Source organism: Athene cunicularia, assembly GCF_003259725.1.
Source record: "Athene cunicularia isolate RWA chromosome 2 unlocalized genomic scaffold, athCun1 chr2_part1, whole genome shotgun sequence".
Classification (NCBI taxonomy): Eukaryota; Metazoa; Chordata; class Aves; order Strigiformes; family Strigidae; genus Athene; species Athene cunicularia.
Window position 1 is genome coordinate 52,026,564 of NW_020799095.1, and position 16,807 is coordinate 52,043,370.

General features: G+C 41.8%; 1 protein-coding gene across 2 annotated transcripts in view; it reads left to right on the forward strand.

Annotated features, from left to right (window-relative positions):
- Nucleotides 1-16,540, forward strand: part of NFATC1 (nuclear factor of activated T cells 1) — a 105,960-nt gene extending 89,420 nt beyond the window's left edge. The window contains exon 9 of one of the 2 annotated variants that reach the window (XM_026843211.1): nt 13,969-16,540. In XM_026843211.1, the coding sequence (XP_026699012.1) occupies nt 13,969-13,971 (3 nt within the window). In that variant the 3' untranslated portion in view covers nt 13,972-16,540. Of the gene's footprint in view, nt 1-1,186; nt 1,266-13,968 lie in introns of those variants that run through there. The other variant, XM_026843209.1, reaches the window with a different exon arrangement.
- Nucleotides 16,541-16,807: the final 267 nt, after the last annotated feature.

Here is a 16,807-nt window from a genome sequence, read left to right on the forward strand (position 1 = left end):
TTTTTTTTTTTTTTTTTTTTTTTTTCTTCTTTCCCACCCCATTTGTGAGAATTTGTCCCCTGGAGCTCTTCTCTATCAGTCCCCTGCAGCTGCTGTTATTTTAGATATGGCAGGAAGTAGGTACCGGAAAACAGTGAGAGCTCACAGTGCTCAGAAAAATCTAGAAATTCCTCTGATTTACCCCAGGCTCTGGCTCCAATCAAAGCCAGTTGCAAAAAAAAAAAAAAAAAAAAATTGAGAGGGGGGCTGTTGGCGGGGGAAAAGGCCCAAGCAGACAACTGTGTCTGGGCTGCGTGTGTCAGGAAGGAGAGTTTCAGCCATCCCCTCCTGCCGGGTACTGGGGAGATGCTCGGCACGGCTGTGCGAGCCGAGGAGCGCTTGGCTGGGAGCAGCGTTCCATGCGGCCGGCACGGCAGAGCTGGGGCCGGCAGGTGGGCAGCCCCACGCCAGCAGGCCCTGCGGCTGGCACCCTCCCTTGCCAGCTGAGAAAGCCCGCTCTCACCTCCCCGGGGACATGCATTTCTCAAAGCTCATCCATCCCTTCCTTACACTCTCCCTTCTTGTGTCCAGTGTGTGCCTAAAGCAGATCAGCTTACCCAGTTGACCGGCCGGCTGGCTCCCATAAATGCTTTTAGCAGCACTTGGCAAAGGGCGCCAGCCAAAGGCTCTGGTCGAAAGTCACTAGAGCAAGAAACTTACATCACTACTACTACTATTATTATTATTATTATTATTATTATTATTATTATTATTATTATTATTATTATTATTATTATTACTAGCACTATTGTTATTATTATCATTTTACAGCTCAGACGGGATACTTCTTAAACTGCTAAGCAAAGACATTTTTAGCCACTTTGAATACCTTTTAAATCAGGCTCACTCTGGAGATTACTTCTAAAAGAAAAGAAAAAAAGAAGAAACGATAAAAACACCTCCAAACCTTTCAGTTCGGCAAGCGGTTTAGAAAAAAAGATACCACCACCCCCATACACAAAGACATACACAGAAAAGATACTACCTTTAGAACTGGTTTTAATAAAGAAATCTTCCTCTTTGACACAGCAGATAAGGAGGAAGATGTCCGCCCACAGACATCTCACACCATTAGCAATCTAGTTAACATCTGTAAATGTTTTAGGGAAAGAAATTACACTTTGAGACATTTCTTTTTTAATTACAGGCTCCAGATGAGATTTGTTAGAGCAGGGAAATGTATCCCATAGCGACTGATGTCAATAGCAAGCAGTCCCTAAAGCCAGCCAGGATTGGGAAAGCCATGCTGTTTGCTGCTCTTGGCACTGCTCCCTGCTTTCACAATGTCAAACTTAGAACCGCCTTTATATGCACTTTCCATTTTTTTTTCCACAGTAGCTGTTGCCAGCAAGCTGTAAACTACCGTATATCACTCAGATTTAAGAACCTAAACTTTAAAACAAATTAAACTCTTGTTGACATTGTAATAAAAATCAGAATCGAACTGAACAGCTCAGTAAAACTGCACTTCAATTATTTTATGGATTTAAGATTGTTTTCTAGGATTCCCAGACTCCCAATACAGCAAAGTTATTTCCTCTTGGCAGATGTCTGGAAAAAAAAATTCATTGAATGGATAAAATTATGTGGCAGACACTAGGTTAAAGCCTAAAGGGAGGAAATGGTGTCTCCCCAGCACCTGTAAATATTTGTTCTGTGTCTTGACCAGAAGAGCCTTTCATCCATGCTTTGAAAAAAAAATTTCAAGGTATTTATTTTGTGAGTTTTTAAGAAAATAGAATTTTCATCTGCCAAAACCAAGTTCCTAACTAGGTGTTTATGTGGTTTTGAGAAAGAACGGCAAATATGGGTCTGACCCACCCTTCAGAGCCATGTCCAAATGCAGGTAAATGCATGCAGCACATGAATGCTCCCAGTTGCTGGCCTCTGCTTATCTTTCATCTCTCTACTTAGCAGTTAGTGTTGGGTTTTCTTTCTTTAATTCTCCTTTTTTTTCCTATTCTGTAAAATGGAAACAGAGGTTTCCATCCGATTAATTGCCAGGTTTCCATTCTTTATAATGTTTCCTCTCAAAACAGTTTGGAATGAAAGTATTTCAGAAATGTGTGTAGACGGAAGCTACTGGAGATAATAATTTGTTTCATGTAACTGTTTTACAAAAGGTGTGGTACACGAGAAAGGCTGTTGTGTGGAGCAGACAACAATCAGCTTGTGCAGCCTTTCACCAAAGCCTTTGTTGCACTTAAATTTTTTTTTTTCTTTCATCGCATCAGTGAAATGTCCTTTATGTCCCTAAGGCCCCAGCCTAAAAAGTATTGCTTTCCCAGAGTCTTCAGCAAGAGCTGACCCTTGCTGGGTTGCTCCTGTCACAAGGATGCTTCTGAAGATTGAGCCAAATGTTGCACATCTGCATGGCCACAGCTAGGTCCCAGGGCCTGCGTGTGTCGTTGTGTGGATTTTCCAAAGCTGCTGTGTTAGGCTCCATGCACTCACCTCCTGATCTGAATTGGCTGACTTGACCTGACTGAATCTCACGTAAGCAGCCAGTTTTCTTCATTGTAGCATTAATAAATTTTTTAAAGCTGCTCTTGAATTACTGTTAAAGTTCTTCCACTCATTTTGTTGCCTGGAGCACCTCTGAAAGTGCAGGCCAGATTCCTACTGGAGTTTGGATGTGCTGCCAGATCACAGCCCGGGCCATGGTAGCACCCTGTCGTTTCTCACTTATCGAGAAGCAAGGGTTTTGGAGTCCAAGTACTCAAAAGGAGGCAGAAAAGAAGTCTGTTGCATATTGCAAGTGGTTGTTTGGAAAGTGTAATGCAAACATTTTGAATAAAATTTCAGGTCCTTAAATGTACTTGAGAGATGAGTGTTGTATGCGTGTGTTTCTCAAGTGCCTTTTTCCTCGTTCTCTAGTGCTGGACACAGGTTTGCTGTGCTTCATTCTTGGGGCAGAACCAATTTACTCTCTAGTAGAGAGCACTGAGCTTCAGCACAGTTCTTGTGTCAAGCACTGAGCTGCAGGGGGGAAAGTTTCTTCTTCCTTGGGAGCCCAGCTGTGATTCTTACTGAATTTTTGCAGCCATATCTGGTGGGCTTTTTGTTGACATTGCTCTGTCAGTCCAGCCTAAGGAGCCATTCTGCAGCTTAACACAGCATGCGGGAGAGGAGAAAAGAGGAAAAGACATTTTGCCGTGTTTGCAGCTTTGCCACACTGGGACCATGTACAAATAAGAGTATTCTTTCAGCTGCTCTAATCTGAGATGCTTGCTATAGGCAGTTTTATTATCCAAGGAGTACTGGAGTCCAAGAACTGTCTGGACAGGGTGGTTTTCACAGCTACGTCTTCTGTGCTGGGAAGAGCACACCTAATAACACCCAGCTGGTAGTTTCCCCACCGTGGCCCAGCTTGCATTGGTATGTCTCCAGTGTGGCTCCACTGAATCAGCCTTTGGATCAAACCTTCCCAGCCAAACTGGATGGGAGTTTTGTCATGAAAAGGTTTTTACCTAGCGTAGTTAGTGTGGTGCAAAACCAACACAAGAGTATCATTAACCACTGCCAGTGCTCTTCTCCAAGGAGCAGCGACAGAGAGGACGTGCATTCCTCTTTGAACTGCAGGGTTCCTCAGTAACAGATTCTGCTGTGGTTAAAATAAAATCCCGTGGCATTATGTACAGTTCATGTTATGGTGGTGGCCAGGTCATCATGTCACAAGCAAATTTATTGCATGACGATATGCCCGCATCATTTTTTTTGCAGGCTGTTTGAAGCCACCAGTGCAGATTGCCAAGAGCTAGCCCTGCTTCTGCACTCACTGCTGAAGATTAGCAGCCATGTTCCATCCCCCCGGGATTTCCCCCAGCTAGCATGACCTTTCCTAGGCTAGCCCCAAGAAGGCTCATAGGTGGACTTCTTTTTCCTTATCAAACGCATTAAAAATTTTATTAACTCTGCCCAGCTTCTATTCCATCAAGCAGCATGTGGCCACTCACTGTGTCATCTCATGGCCATTTTATGTGCCTGAGCAAAACCCCTGTACGTTAGGGGTTAGCAAACAAAGCTGAGCCTTCACCACAGCCTAGATGGGAGTGTGGCCCAACAGTGGTTGCTCCCCAAAGCAGCACGTGAACACATCATGTATTATATACACAGCAGCATGCAAGTGTTGTCCCTGCCTCTGTGCCCTCAGTGCTACATGTCCCTGCCTTAGTGCCAGATGATGTGAATAATAGCGTTGATCTTTTCTGTTTAGCATACACCTTGAGGTTTGCTGATGAAAAGGGCTATAATGAGGTGATGATGATGGCGATGTTAATAGGGCAAGTAGGGCCCATTTAAAAAATAAAAAAACAAAAACCAAAAAAAAAAAACCAACCTCCTTGAGTAGAAAAAAATCAGATAAACCCTGTTTTAACCGATCTCCAGGACACTTTTAGTGTTGAGGCCCAATGTTACTCCTACTGAAGTCCCTCTCTTTCTTTCTTTCTTTCTTTCTTTCTTTCTTTCTTTCTTTCTTTATTTATTTATTTATTTCTTTATTTCTTTGCTTTATTTGATATGTGCAGCTGCACACGAGCCGTTTTTTTCACAAACAGCAGTGCAAAGTGGCTCATTTTGGAGGATTCCAGATGATCACTAGGGGCCACACTATTATTACATAAAGTCAATTAAAGAGCATACGTGCACATCCCATTGATTTAATTCAGAACTAACAAAAGCTTCAGTAATGTGCAATTACAAGAAACTTAATGACCCCTTTATATTGAATGCAACTTCTGTGACACCTAATATGCTTTGATAAATTGCTCATTATGTGCAGTGTTGGAAAAGCTTCCAAAAAGATTAATAATTGTATAATCAATAGAGAAATTTAGTCTTATTTGGCTTTTTTTTTAAACTCTGAAATCAGTAAGTCATAGAGAGTATGGATACTGTCTTGCTCCCCTTTTTCTTCCTGTACCCCCACAAATACAATTTTTTGAGGCTAATCTGTCACTTTTCCAGCATGGTGAAGAAATCACTTCTTGTGTTACATGGAAAGGTCTGGCCTGATAGGGGTTGCCATGTGAGGTCCAAAGGCTGGTGGTGCCAGCTGCCATCAGAAATCCCTGGTGCTGGGCTGGATGTGTGCACATGGGATGCTCCTTTGGTCCCCAGGAGGTCCCCAAGTAGCAGCTTCCAGCATCAGGCTCAGAGCTTTGCAGTGTGGTCCAGACCCACTCTCCCTCTCCCATTCACTGTCTGTAAGCTTTGCAAGCTGCCAGCCCTTGGGGCCATCAGGTGGGCTTTAACCTTGCTCTTCTAGCAGTGGTATGCTTCAAGAGTCTCGTGCCTCAAGTGTTGCCCACGCCGCAGTTGACTGCTAGTTGTGAGGTACAACAAACCTTGTGGGATGGGATCAGAAATACGAGAGTCAAAAGGAAGAAAGGAAGTTTAATTCCTGTTACATCGGGGGGTTAATAAATACCATCAGAGATGTCTGAAGGCTAAAAAACAGGCAAATGCAGAACCGCTTTAAATTTGTTTCAATTTTGAATCCACTCTCATCATGCTTCAGGGCATGATTCATGAGTTTCAAATGCCAGGGTCTGACAGCACTGTTTTACTGTTTAGTGCTAAACTGGAAAGTAAAACTGATCACCAGGATCAGTTTGTATTGCTGTATTTCTTACGGTGGGGACAAATTTCTGTTGTCTCTAGCAAAGCAGTGCAATGCTCTTCCTTATTCCTTCCTGACTGGTACCCACAAAGCTTTCAGCAGTACCGACCATGGGTTTTGGCTGCCGTAGGTAGCATTTGCGTAGTTCTTCTGTCATGTGGAAATTTTGTCTAAAACGTAAAATATGTCTGTTTTGTTTCCCTTACAGATGCTCTTAGGAATGTAAACACATAATTTTGGTTAAAATGTGGTTTATTTGTGCATTGCCCAGCCCTACCCTCACGTGTGTGTGTGTCAAACGTGGCTTGCATCAAACTGGGGCAGATCCTGCACCCCAAACCCCAGATGCTCCAGGCAAGGATGGCCTCAGTGAGAGCTACTGAAAATTGCTGTTCACTCTCTGATTCTTTGGTATAAAAAACTAAACCAGTTTGAGTGCAGCCACCTTCAGACTGAGAGTAAAAGTGAGCTAAAGTTTAGACCCCAGTGTGTTGGGAATCACTGCGGCTCTGCTGATTCCTGAGCTAATGCCCAGCAGACAGGAAATTCATCCTGAGCGTTTGCAGATCAAGGGATGCAGGGCATTCCCAGGATTGCATATGGGAGGGATGAAAAAAATCATTTTGGTGCAATAGGATGGGACTCATTTAGTCTGGGCACCTAGTCAAGAACCCCATTTAAATTACTGCCACACAGGGCTGTCATCACACTACAGCAAGGAACCTTTCCCATTAGCCCTCCACAGCCGCTGTGGGAGATTTCACATTATTTGGAGTTGTTGAGCTGAACAAGGCAGAGGGTAGAGCAGGTAGGAAAATGACTCCATGCTAATGTCTGTCATGCACAACAATACCATCCATCGTGCCAAGCCAACGTTCGTATGGGAGGATCATGTTTTATTAAAACCTGCTACTTGTTGCCACTCACTTGCTCCACTGTCCTATTCGTTGTCTCCAAAAATAGCGTGCCCTGTGGTGATAGCTTATTATGATTAAACAGATAAAAATAAGTTTAAGGTTTAAACACATCCAGGACACCTGAGGTAATACAAGATCTGACTTCTTTATGGAACGTGTGAAGTTATATTTTCCATTACTTCACAAGACTTGTTTTGTTTGGTTTTTAATTCAGTAAGCTTTAATGTGATCTATAGTTTCACATTACAGACTGGCACCTCAGGAATTTGTATCACTATTTTCTGATTTTTTTTTCTTATTCACAGGACAATACTTACTAGTTTTGAAAAGATAATTTCTCTAAGACAGCCCTATTTTCTTCAGTGATTTAAGTAATAATTCTATGCTGTTTGATGCAGCTTTCATAATGTCAGAAAGGAGTGCTGCTTATTAGTAGTGAGAAAGTAGGTGCCCTGATAAAACCTGTAGGATTTTACTCATGTGATGGAGATAATACCAGGAGCTTCATTTCTTTAGTAACTGTCTATATTTAGCCTTTTTTTAAATAAAATCTGTATAGGGAGATAAGATAAAATAATTTTTCCTCCCGTATTTCTGCTTCCTCTGCATTCATTTGCAACTTTGAATGTCTCTTCAGTGATGCTAAGGTGTGGCATTTCATCTAAACTGAAGGGCATATGAGAGCACAGGAGCCTGATGGAGCAAGATGTGGCATCACTGGTGGAAAAATCCAAGGGCAGTAATTACAGGCAGCAAAGTGAACGTCATACTATGAAGCATTACTACAGGTAGCATGGTGTGAGCGTCAGACTCGTAGACTCACTCCAACGTTATGTTTCCCTGTCCCTCTTCATATGCTGAATAGTGTCAGCATGGTCAGAGCTATACCCAGTGGAGAGGAAAACACAGTCTGCTCTCCACAATGCCCGTGAGCAGTGAGCTGTTGCCAACAGTGGACATTCAGAGCACTTAGGGGTATGTCCATGCTGTGTAATGAGGTATGTGGAGAGATCCCTGACCAGGGTGTCGATGTAGTCATACTGACTTAAGGCTTGACCTGAGCTCGTGAATTCTGCTGGAAGGCAAAAATGATAAGCCAAACTGACACAGTTTTGTTTCAGGACTGCTACTCTTTTCTGGAGATTGCTCAAATGTGACACCTAGCTGTGCAGTTTGACCAGTGTCAAACATGGTCCAAATGTGGTATCCAAACACGGCACTGCACTGCTTGAAGCACAAAGCATTACTGCCCAGACATGGCAGAATCCGGGCGCAGTTTCATGCAGGCTTTTCACACATGTAGCTCAAAAGATGCAGCTGGTATTACTTGTATTTTCCATGACATATATACCAGTTGCTTTTGTTCCTTTTCGGCAAGAGTGCATTACGGCATCTGAACCTCCTGCTTCAGTTCTACTCCACGGTAGAGATGATGGTCCCCAGCGGTCACAGGTGGACATGAAGTAACAAGCAAAGGTTGGTTAGTCAGCTGTGGAAAAAAGCTTGGTGTGACCCGGAAGGCCTAGATGTCTTGGGACATACTATGCAACTCTTCCTATTGATAATGAAACTAAAAACTGTCCTGAAGGAAGCGAGCTGATGCCATCACTGTTTACGCAGGAGCAGGGACATGTACACATCCAGTGAACTGCAAGACATCAGCTCTGTGCAAAAGCTCTCAGTGCCCTTTTTCTTCAATTCTATCACACCTCTTAAAAAAGAGTAGAGCATAGAGCTTCAAAGCTCATTTGTGAAAGAGAAGCGTGCAGTTGGGAAGGGGTGCAACAGTGAGTACAACCCATGGCTCCACTACTCAGTCTCCTTGTACAAGCCTTTCTGGGCCACTGCTGAAGTGGGTTGGAGTCAGTGGAAAGACGGTTGTTGACTTCCACAGCCTTCAGTGTTCGATGTGTGGAGAGATAGCGGCTTAACACAGCCAGAAACTGGAGCCTTTATGTTACCACTAACAAAGAGAACAGAGGTGTTTTCAAAGTGCCATCAATCCCTCCCAAAACTAACACGCCCAAAGTCTACACTCAGCTCTTTATGACTGTGGGTTTGACCATGGCTCTCAGTTCACCTTCTATTTTTTTCAGACTCTTGGGAACATGTGTCTTTAGGAGTATGAAGTCTTCCAGGCTCTCATATTTGTAGCCTCAAAATGGTCCCCAGTTGTGGAAATGCCCTGCATGTGCCTTCTCCCCACTCCCTGCATCGCTGACCGTGTAACTTCTTTGATCTGAGGGGGACCAGTATCTGAGCTGGAAGGCCGAACTTTGTCTCAGAAGAACAGGTATTTCATTAAAACAAAAGGCCACAACGTTATCCATATTAGTAGTCAGATCCAAGGAGGGGAGAAATCTGCAGAAATTTAAAGTTTTGCCAGTTGATGGAATCCATGTACAGCCACCAAATGTTAAAAATACTCAATTTCCTATGAAGTTCACATCTATATATGGAACCCGCACTTGTTCAGAAATATCTGGTTGTCCTGTTCTCTACAGGAACCCAAACTGTTGCATCGGTAAGACACTGATTTTGCTAATTAGTAAAGCAAAAATTTCCATTGCAAGGGCATTTTAAAGCAAAATTAAATACAAGAAGAAAAAACTCCTAATTAAACTAAAATGTGGTGTAACAGTTTACCACATCCTGCTACTGTGGCATCTGCTGTTTAGCAAAGGAAAGGTTCCTCTTTCAGACGCCTTGACAGGTAGAGAGGTCACGTGTTACCTGCATTTCTCAGCATTATTATTTATTTGACTTTCTGTCAGTGGAAAAGCTGAACGTGACAATGGAAAATACCAGTTGAGGGAAGGCATTGTGGGGAACTGTAGGTGTTAGCAATACAGTGGCCCCCCTCCTCAAAGCCAGCAGAAAGTGAACAAAATCTGATGACAAAGGTGCTGTAAATCATTGTACTCAGCTGTTTGATCTGATAGGGATCAACCTGTTGCTTTAAGGGAAGTGTTGTGCTAATCTAGGCATTGAAAATTAAACATCTTGCATGCCATTCCAGATCTGCTGCTAAACTGTATGTAGGGCCTCCAGTAAGCCAGGTGATTCTTCGGGTCTCATCTGTTCTGTCTATGAAATGGATCTTTTTGAGTACTCAGGTTATTTTGTTTTTAAAATGAGTGTAAAGCCTTTTCAACCTTTCTTTGAAAAATGTGCTCATTCAAAACACAACTGCTCCTGGAATGGTACTACAGACGTGAATGGACACGTATCCAAGCAGCAGTGGAATCAAAGACGAGCATTTGCTTTAGGAATGAAACTCAAATGCAGGCCAAAATACTGCTTGCACTGAATACTGCTGTTCTGTGGAGCACACACAATCCTCTTGTAGTAACATATTTGTAAGCCAAAACTTGAGCATTCAAGACAGGAACCAGCTGACTCTCCTCAAGTATATAATAAATATTTTGTTAGAAAGGTGGGAACTAAGAGAAAAATACCAATTTTCTCTGCACACGCAATATATCCTACTTCTCTGGAGAGTTCTGCAATGGTCCTACAGGACCAAGTGGAGCCCTGAGGTTACTAAGAGGAAGGAGTGTGATGGGTGGTAAAGGAGATGGTGAACAGGGAACAATCAGCTCGTTCACACGACACATGAATGAAAGTATCAAGAAACAAATTTAAAACAGAAAGTAAGTACTTTTTTCACTTAAACTGTGGAACCAGTTGCTGCAGGAAACTATGAAAGCCAAAACAGGTTCAGAAGGTTATTAGAAATTATCATGGAAGAAAGTTCATCAAAGTTCACTAGAAATGAGGATGCAGACCTCCTCTTGCTCACGAAGCCCTCCATCAGAGTAAAGGTGTACTAGAGAAAACATCACTGGAGGTGTGCTTTGGTTCCGATGTTCTTTCCCAAAGAATTGGCTACTGTCCATCGTGGTAGATGTGGCACTGGTACAGATGGACATACAGGATGCTTCAGCAGGCCCATACTTAAGTAAAAGAATTTCTGATTTGCTGTTGGGAAGGTCAGTTTTGGGTCAGCCTACAACAAGAATATTTGATGTTTTCTTGCCAAAATAATTAAAAATCAGTTCTGGGCCAAACAAAACATTCCAAAACATTCCATTTGATCCAAAATGAAACATTTCCTAACATGCAACAAAAATGTGAATATATTTTTGAGCATTAAAGGAAGCAAATTTTCCAGAAATTTGAAATAAAAAATGTTGATGCTAAAGACATTTGAAACTATTTGAGAAATGTAATCCATATTTTCATGTTATTTTGGCTGACCTAAAACTGTATTTTCCCAAGTTTTCCCTCAGCTTCTCAGACCTGGAGGGAGAGAGTATTGTCTTCATGGTAGTGCTAGACCATGCAGCTAGAGGTGGCGGGGAGCATCCATCTAGCCAAACCCAGCAAGCATCACCCAGTGCACTTCACATGTGCTTGCCACCTGGTTTTCCCCCCATTTGCACCCACCAGAGGGTTTTCCTTCCAGCCTCAGGTGCCTCAGCGGGCAGCGCGGGAAAGCCCGCTCTCAGCACACTTCCCCTTTCAGCTCTCGTGTTTAGTGCTTTCTGCTAGCGATCTGCCTCTACAAGATCGGCTGCTTTGCCAGATCATGTATTGCCCCACCTGGGCCTTCTGCATGTACTCTTGTCCCTCTCTATAGGTTTTTTCCATTGCGTTATTGGGAATTTTTGCATTTTCAACACTGCAGTGGCTAAAGGGGAACAAGCAACAGTGAAATAAAGAGGTCTATGTCTGAGCTGTGCTGTCTGTGGGCCACCATGGGTGAGAGAGTTGTTGAACATCCCATTTGGCCCCATTTGATTGTAAGATCCAGTGGCGATTGGTGCACCTTGGTTGAGGTTCAGTTGACTCCTCGGTCCACACTGACATTGTCTAGTGAGTGTTGTTGAAGAGGTGTCATATGTTGTTACATGAGGATACCAGACTTGACTGCTACTCATCAAAGTCCACCTCTGTTAAGCAAGTAATATATAACAAAAATGAACAATAACGTCAAAGGTCTAATCAGTATCCTGTTGGAGTTGATAACAAAATTACACGTGATTCCAGATGGAGGCAGATTGGTTTGGCTGCTGAGAGCTGGAGAGAGTGTGACTGAAGGACCGTGGTGGTCTCCTGGGCTGAGCCAAGGCAGGTGAACTCCAAGCTGAAAGGAAGAGTCATGTAATCTCTAGGGTAAGACATGTGTCCTACAGCACTTGGCAGAGGATTCAGCTGAGGGTACCTAGCACAGCTGGAAAGGGCAGCCTCTGAGTGCCTAAGCCAGTTTTGGAGACGGACCTTTGGCTCTTAGACCCTCATATCATCAAGTTGCTAGTTTTACTAAATGCTTTAACAGGGGAAAGCATTTTCTGGTGGGCTGGAGGATGTTACTTTTGAAAGTTTTACTGAATGAATCAATCAGGAGTACCTCAGTGTGTGCTGTGGCAGTAGTCTGAGATTCGCGATACCTGAGTGTTAGTCCTGACTGAGCTGGGGAGCTCTTTTGCTTTTCCACTTCCCTGTCAAAATCTGTGAAGCACCAGTGATGCTTATGTTCACCCTTTTTCAAAAACGGTGTGAAGATTCATTATTTAATGTTTTTAAGCACTAGCTAACCACAGAGACCGAGGTCTGCCTTGATTAGCATCTTAATTTTGTTTGATGTAACAGCAATTTTGAGGGAAAGTCAGTAAAACTATGACACTGTCTGGCCCACATGAGGATTTGTTTTCATTGTCACACTCCAAGATATCACTGTGTGTTTTTGCTTCATACCCAGTGTTGCTTTGAGAAGTTTATCAAAGCAACTATCTTTACAAAAGCATCATGGAATAATCATACCACAGAAGAAGTGTGCTGCTTGCATTCAAGACGGAGACTCGGTCTCAAAAGCTGTGCTGGGTCTTGCAATGTATAAGTGAGGTAGCACTTCTTGCTGTGTTTGGATGCATGCAGGACAGTCTTTGCCACAGACCAGGGCTTGCTGCTTGAATTTGTTTCCGCTGTTTGGCAATATTAAAGATGTACTCTGTGGTACTCCGAGAAAGAACTGCTTTGTCTTCACATCTCATTTCCATACCGCTCTTAGTTTGCTGCCATAAATAGGTAGTTACAAATGCAACTGATATTTCCTTTCTGAAGTATGGTGTGCGTATCCATTGGTAGAAGTGGTTTTGGTGGCCAGGACCTGTGACACAAATCCTGACTGATTCATGTGCTACAATTACTAAATGGGCAATAGGTCTGCAGAAAAAAAAAAAAAAACAACACCCAAACCCCCAAAACACTACTTGCTTCAGGAAGTTGGTTTTAGACGGCTTTTCCGTGGTGCTTCCATGACGTGGGCACGTGTTTCCCACTCCCAGCAATGTTAGGGAAACTCAGAAGTGGTGATAGCCCTACTGATGGCATTTTATCTTCATGTAAATCAGGTGGTGGCAGTCACTGCAGGGAGGTGGGGTGGAAATAAAAGGGATGTTGTGTAGTCCACTGTAGATGGCCTTTGCCAGGTTCAGTCATTTCCTGTCCATCTGCCAAAAATCACAAGCTGATAAATGGACATAATTGGAGTGTGGGAAACTGTATTGCTTGATGATCTGCAGGGGAGGGGGAAAAGAATGAAAGAAGGCTTGTGAATAAAGAAAACAACACTTTATCAGTGGAGATGCAGCCTGACTGGCTGATGCTGAGATAGCGGACCTTGTTTTTTCTTTCCTCTGACTCTTGCCAAGGGTTTTAACTTGCTCGTCCCTCCCATCTGTCTGTACAGATAGGAGCAAAGACTGCATGTCCATGTGTGTTGGTCACCACAAAAGGAGAGTATGTATTTACATGAGTTACCAGCTCCAGGGAATGGGCAAGCACGCAGCAGTTTCTTCTTTTTCTCCTAATATCATCCCACAGTGGAAAAAATCAGCACGTGAAGTCGTATTCTATCTAGGTATTGCAGCTGCACGTACCCAGGTTCAGTGGCTGGCAGCTTTCTGCCATGGCTAACATACTTTCCAAACATCTCTTTTTATGGCAGGGGTAGATTATTCTAAGATTTCCTGTGGTTCTCTTTGCTTTGCATTTCCAAGCCAATCTAGACCAAATGAAATGTTTTATCTGTAACTGATTTGAAATGTTAAATATGTTTGATGCGATCAAGGATCCAGGATGCTACTGTTTTTATGATGCCTGGTTTTACATGGTAATTAGCATGTTAATAACCTTGGTTAATCCTGCTCTTTTGCACTGTGATCAGCCTGTACAAGCTATCTCATGATGTTACGCTTACTGTTCAGAGCTGTACCGAAGCTGTCAAGGAGCGGATGCAAGTTTGGGGGGGCTGTGTAGTGAAGAGACCTGCCTGCAGCATGGGACTCTAATCGATTCCTTTTCTCTTGTCTTCTTTCTTTGCAGTAAATGAAATTATAAGGAATGACCTTTCCAGTACCAATGTCCATTCATAGCTTTCAATACGGGCCTACTATGAAATCCACACACACTTTGGACTTAGCTGGAGTGTCAGCTCGAGTAGAGAGATACCGAATAAACTGAAGACGTTGCCTGGTACCAGTCTGATCTTCCACCTTACTGAACTGAAGATTTACCTCTTGCTTATGAAGAAGTAGCTCCTCAACTTCAACTGATGAAACAGCTTCTTTAAAGAAAATCATCTCAAAGGAAAGAGGAGGGAGTACACTCCAAGACGGCGCATTTCATGGGACAAAACTAGGAAACTCGGCAAAATCTGAGTACTTCTTCCCAGTGCTGATCATTTTTGGCATGGCACCGCTGGAATACAGCCCTGGAAGTGCCTTATTTTACCAGGTTGTGGCATCAGGGCATTTTTAATAAGCTTTGAATTTGCTACCATTAAAAGTGTTGGTAGGTGCAGAAACTGTAGAGCTTGCATTCTGGAGAGTGATATTGGAAAAAAGCATAGGACTCTGCAGCGAAGTAGGGAGAGCAATCCCTACTCCAGTAAGATGCGTTTGTAAATTCCAGAATGTCTTCAGCTTTTCCTCCGCTGTAATGTACAGCCTATTGCCTTATTCTCAGTGCATTTCAAAAGCCTCCTGATTTGTCATCATCTCAGCTTTCTTTTGCATATTGTCTTTATTACGTGCTAATGAATCATAGGGTTGTTAGTAGTAGCATGTTAAGATTTTGATTTTAATCTGGCTTCAGTCATAGCACAAGTGAGTTGAATAGCACAAAATAAAAAGGTTGATGGACAAAAAATCGAAATCTATCTTTTACACGATAGATGAATGTGTATGCATGTACATACATACTAGTATATATGCATATATTTATATATGACAAATAATATAGATGATTGCCTAGTGAGGGCACTGAATTTAGCAATAATTTCAATTTCTGAGAATGCATTTCAGATCCACAACAGATATTTCAGCTACTTCTTTTGAGGGTTTGTTGCACCTAAAGCAGGTATGCATTTTCTTTCCTCATGCAGTTAAGCAAGCACTTTAGATAGGCAAGAAGGATGCATACAAGATACATGTTATTTACCAAATGACAAAATATGAGTTATAGTAACTGTAAATACCATTATGGAAGAGTGTAAAATATTTGTTCAGTTATAATGTTATTATTCCGCAGAAGCCTTATAACTCTCTGCTACATGTATGAAAAAGAATATTACCAAAAAACCACAAAGGTTTAATATGCAGCGCTGTATAGTGTGTTTTCAGAATAGCTAATGTTTCTGGAGCTACAGGTAGGCATGTAGTGTAGCCTTTAACATTGTATTTTTTACAATCAACCGCTTATTATATAACTAGCAACAACCTATTATTTCATATAACCAAAAAATAAAAACAAAACTAGAATAAAATAGCATGACTTAAATTAAAAATGTTTAACATTAATATTGTGCCTTAGGAATCTGTGCCCCCTTCTGGAAATACACCTGAACTACACCTCCGTGTTGGGGTGGCTCCTTAACCCTAATGCAATGATGATTGAACAGGTTTCACAAAAAGGTGAAATCCTCCTAAGCGTTTTAAAACATTATTCTGTATAATTATGTCTTACTTTCTTTAGAAAAAAATGAAAGCCATATTTGTCACATTTGCACATTACTGTGAAGACATGAGAATATAATATGGCTATATGTACATAATATGCTGTTATTGGTCCTTATAATAGTCTGTTATTCCTCACCTGTTTAATCCCAGTTATTTACCCTGTATTTAGCATTGTAGACGTTGCATGAAACATTTCTTATAGACTGCCATATGAAAAGTTTAAAAGCTTGACAGATGTCAGCTTGACTTGTAGCTAGAAAATAGATCCAATAAAGCAAAATGTTTTGCTGGAAGCTAGTCTTAGAGTGGTTCATTTTATGTTATCTTGACAAATCTTCCTTTCTCATAGAAAATAAGCATTTTTACATTATATACGTATATATAAATATATATCTCCATCTCTTCTATTTGAAACTGTTTGCATCCTGCTGCATCTTGCTAATATAACCATCTTAGTATGGAAGTAAAGTCTCTTGTCAACAGACTCTTCTTCATTCACCCCCCTCTCCCCCCTGCATTTAAAGACATTGCTGCCAAGGAGATAAAATTATATATAATTCTCAGATTTTATTCTCTCAGTATTTCAGAAATGTCAACAAGTGTGAATGGAGGACTCTCTGGTTATGCCAAAGCATTTTTTTATTCATATACATAAATACCTTGGGTGAGGCTTTTACGATACAGGACAATACACACACATACACACACACAGATACATCCTCCACATGTTCACATTTCAGAAATAATTTTGATAAGGGTTTCAACTGTATGGTTCGGATATCTTGCACCTCCTTCATCCTTACTTTTATTTTCCTCTTTGAGCTATTTTGGAAAAAACAAACAAACAAACAAACAACCTGTTACTTTTAAGCCTGGATAATGGAAGATTATGCATCTCTTGTATATGTATTCATAAAATAAAAATGAAAGCAGAAATATTTCCCGTATGAGACTACTATCTTGTTTTTGTACGTGTGTTATGGTTGTTGCTGTCAGTTTATGAAAATGGTTTTCAAGAAACCTTTTTGAAAACAAATCAAAACCAAAAAGTCACAACACTCTGAACTCAGAGTGCAGTCCTTAATAGGTATGTTCAAAAAGACTTTTGCCGGGTGTGATTCTGACTATTAAAAAGAGCCCTCTGGATGAATTTTAAGTGGTGAAACAAACTATCTTATTAATCGTGCAACAAAGTACTTGCATCT